Source organism: Octopus sinensis, linkage group LG2, assembly GCF_006345805.1.
Source record: "Octopus sinensis linkage group LG2, ASM634580v1, whole genome shotgun sequence".
Lineage (NCBI taxonomy): Eukaryota > Metazoa > Mollusca > Cephalopoda > Octopoda > Octopodidae > Octopus > Octopus sinensis.
In genome coordinates, this window is record NC_042998.1 from 142,877,657 (window position 1) to 142,881,715 (window position 4,059).

The 4,059-nt window shown below is 35.4% G+C and overlaps 1 protein-coding gene across 1 annotated transcript; it reads right to left on the minus strand.

Annotated features, from left to right (window-relative positions):
* Positions 1-1,511: 1,511 nt before the first annotated feature.
* On the minus strand, positions 1,512-2,465 carry LOC115226118 (protein ZBED8-like). The gene has a single exon (XM_029797106.1). The coding sequence runs from the start codon at positions 2,463-2,465 to the stop codon at positions 1,512-1,514; it is 954 nt and encodes a 317-aa protein (XP_029652966.1).
* Between the last annotated feature and the right edge of the window lie 1,594 nt (positions 2,466-4,059).

The window sequence follows — 4,059 nt, forward strand, 5'->3', positions numbered from 1 at the left end:
CATATGTAAATTGTGTATGACAGAAAAATATATAATTCTTATGAACTCACATGAGCCAGGAAGCTACCTGAACTCCAGGACGGAAGCTGTGGGGAGTTGTCCACATTTTCGGAAATTTTTACTTCAAAATTGGAAAACCTAGCTATCAAGCGAAGGAAAACAACTCGCCCGGCCATAATTTTTTCGGAGGAATATGTCTTCAACTATCACCGGCGTTCTTGTGTTTTAAAAATATATTCTTTGCAGAGAACAGTTATCGTTTAGAGAAACTGAAGATATGTCTAGTTCACAGTAGATATGAAACCAATGGTTTTTCCCTAAAACTGTTACTTACAGATACATATATATAATATATATATATATATATATATCTATATATATATATATATATATATATATAATATATATATATATATATATATATAATATATATATATATATATATACATACATACTTACACACACATGAAAAAATATGATTTGTATATCAGAACTAGTATACTACTAGATAATATAGTAACAGCAGCTAAAACACTGTGTGGAAAGCAGACTGGATGATGATAATCTACATCTAGCTCTAAATCAGTGGTTCTAAACCATTTTACTACCACGCCTCCCCTAAGAATTTGTCTTTCTCTCCACGCCCCCCACTCTTGCATCTCTGAATAAAATTCCCGCCCAGGTTTTAAATAAAATCTAAAATATGTTCTTAGTCTTTTTATTGAATATGAATTAGTTACATTATACAAAATATATATAATTTTATATATAATCACATTATACAAAAAGTAAGACACTTGACACTGCTTCTTAGCTTTAAGATCTTGAATCCTTGGTTGAATGCCAGAGAGTGCGCAACGTAAGTCCCTTTCAACGTTCAGCATGTTTCTGTACTTGGTCTTGACAGCAACGAGCGTGGAAAATGCAGCTTCACAAAGACACGTGGATCCAAACATAGCTAAAATCCGAAGAGCCTGGTGTGAGATCAGAGGCTAAACAGAAAGGTACTTGATCCAGAACGTTTCAAGTTCCAGTTCTTTGAAGTCTTCTTTATCTGGAAAGTTGAACTTCAGTTCAAGAAACTCCTCTTGCACTTCATCCAAAAATCAGTCACTTCACACTGAAATGGGTTCCTAATGAATTTCTAAGCTTTCAAGTCAGATGAGTGATTATTGTTTTCATTAACTCAGAATCAAGGTTACCGTGAATGAGAGCAGAATCCAAGTAACTAAAACTAGCTGCATTTCCCTACTGAATTCGACACTTCCAGAGGTCGAGTTTGGCCATGAAGGTTCGAATGGTGTAGTGGTGCATGAGAATGTTGATGTTTTCCCCTTGTAGTTTAAGGCCGAGAGCATTCAACGCTTCGAAGACGTCCACCAGGTAAGCTAGAGATAGCTGATAGCCTTCAGACTGGAACTTGTCATGGAGATCTGCTTTCTGCTGCAAACCTAGAAATATTGCTACTTCTCGTAGTTCATAAAGCCGTCCAAGCATGTTCCCTTTGATAGTCATCGTACGTTCGTGTGAAAAAACAATGCTTCGAGTTCAGATTCTATATCTTTACATAACAGTTTGAAAAGACGACTGTTTAAGGCTCCACCTTTAACAAAGTTGACAACCTTAATAGCTACGTTCAGAAGATTTCTCATTTCAGTAGGTAAGGTTTGAAGATGAAGTATGCAATGTGTACCTACAACAAATAGGTTTTTTTCTTTCACCCTTGTAATGAATCCAGACTGCGAACCAAGCATGGCTGGAGCTCCATCAGTGCATACCCCTACCAGCGAACCGCACGGAAGTTGGTTTTCCTGATAGAAGTTTGATACATCACAAAAAATAGCTGCTACTGTTATCCTACAATCCATAGGGTGACAGAACATTTCCTCTTTTACCCAGTTGCCTGACACAAAACGAACGTATACCAGTAGCTGAGAACACAAAGCGATGTCAGTCGTTTCGTCACACTGGATGGCAAAAACAGGCGAATCTCGTACTTGGTCGAAAATTTGATCTTTGATGTCTTGAGACAAGTCGTCGATCCTTCCTTTGACTGTATCGTTTGATAGTGAAATCTGGGAAAGCTTGTTTGCACTATCTTGCCCCAGATTTGGTTTTATGAGAGACTCTCCAATGTTATGACTCTTCTTGCTCTTTGCAATCAACATGGCGATCTCATAGGAAGCCTCAACAGCCATTGAAGTTTGTTGCTGAAATGACCCACTACCGTCCAACATAGCTTGCTTCAAGGAATGTATTTTTGCTTCAAAGATTGCCTTGGGCTTGTCTGCAGGAGCAGGATGTGTTGTCCTCAAGTGGCGTTCCAAGTGTGAGAGTCGCATTCCATCATTGCTCGAAGTTTTGTAACATATCACACAGTGGAGGACTTCTGTATCACACTTCTGGAGGAACACGAATTCAAATTGAATATATTCGTTAAGATAATTTCGTTTCTTTGCACTCATGCGAACTATTTGATGTGCAGTGGACAACACAAATATGTGAACAAAAGATAAGGTAAGGTAATGTCAAGGTCAAAGTTAGAACGCTTGAAGTGAAAAGTTCTGAAAAAAATTAAAACAAAAAAATTTAGAATAAAAGTTAAATTAAAAGAAAAGTTACACGAAAAATGTGTACATTAAAATATTTTATTTATTTGTACGAAAATATGAAAAAGAAGTTCTTTTTAAAAAAGGAAAGATTTTGCATAGCTTTTAGTTTTACCTAGTACTTTTTGTAAGTTTTAAATCTGAATTTTAGTTTAACATTTGGCTTTATATTATTTTTTTTTCGTACAAAAAATTTAGTATATTTTTAACATAAACATTTAATATTAAAATTGAAAAGGTTGCAAGACGCAACGAAAATTTTAGGAGAATAAAAATAAGAAATAAGTGGAAATTTTACCGGTGAGTGTGTTACATTATAAGGCACAAAAACAAAATAACCCTCCCCAGACACAACAGAATTAAAAATGTTGGTTTTATTGTTAAATTTTTTTATTTTTCCAATCTGTGTTTTAATTTTTTTTTTTTGTGACTCTATTAAAATTGAGCGATAGTAGAACCTATTACATACTTTTTGTTTAATTTCCTATTTTTAAATATATCATATTTTTCAACTTGCTAAAATTTAAAAATAGTTTTCAATTTCTTAAATTAAGTTAATATTTCCTAGTATGTTACTATAATGATTTGATTATGTTTCAGCATGTCTCTTGATTTTTAAGAATCACATTATTTCATATATATGAAAACTGTGGATCAAACTTGTTCATAACCTAATAACTGAAAAAGACTTTACGCGATAATAATATCTAAGCTTTATACCAGTGGTTCTTAACCTGAGTTTTGTTGTAACAAAAAAAAAAACCCAGAAAAAACAAATGAAGGCAAATGTTAAAGCTATAATTCAGAATTAGTGAGGGTTTTGAGGGATATGAAGTGTGTGTGTGTGTGTGGGGGAGCAATAAGTACAGAAAAAGGTAAGCGAAGCTAAGATAGTAGAATAAGAAAACTAAAGGTATAAGGCGATACTTTTGCATTAGTTCATAAACTTCTCATTATTTGACCATGCTCTCATTAAGAGAATAACAAATATAATTAGAGAAATTCCTGCTTTTTCTCAAGGGTTGGCTCCCCCTTTGGAAATTACTGATAAGCCACAGATTAAGAACCACTGCTTACATTGAATAGCATATATCTCACTGTACACACAAGATATACTATACAATAATATAATATAATATATTATATTATGGCCTAGTGGTTAGGGCAGCGGACTCGCGGTCGCAGGATCGCGGTTTCGATTCCCAGACCGGGCGTTGTGTGTGTTTATTGAGCGAAAACACCTAAAAGCTCCACGACGCTCCGGCAGGGGGGTGGGGGTGATCCCTGCTGTACTCTTTCACCACTCTTTCTCCCACTCTTTCTTCTGTTGGCCTGCTCGCTTAGCCAGCGGGGTGGCGTCATTCGAAGGCTAAAACAATGCGAACACATTGTGACCAGCGATGTGTAACAACATCTGATAGTCTGGTCGGTCACGTGATATTATATTATG

Bases quoted from the DNA above. Each gene is read 5' to 3' on its own strand.
- LOC115226118 (XM_029797106.1), bottom strand. From the start codon at position 2,465: ATGAGTGCAAAGAAACGAAATTATCTTAACGAATATATTCAATTTGAA.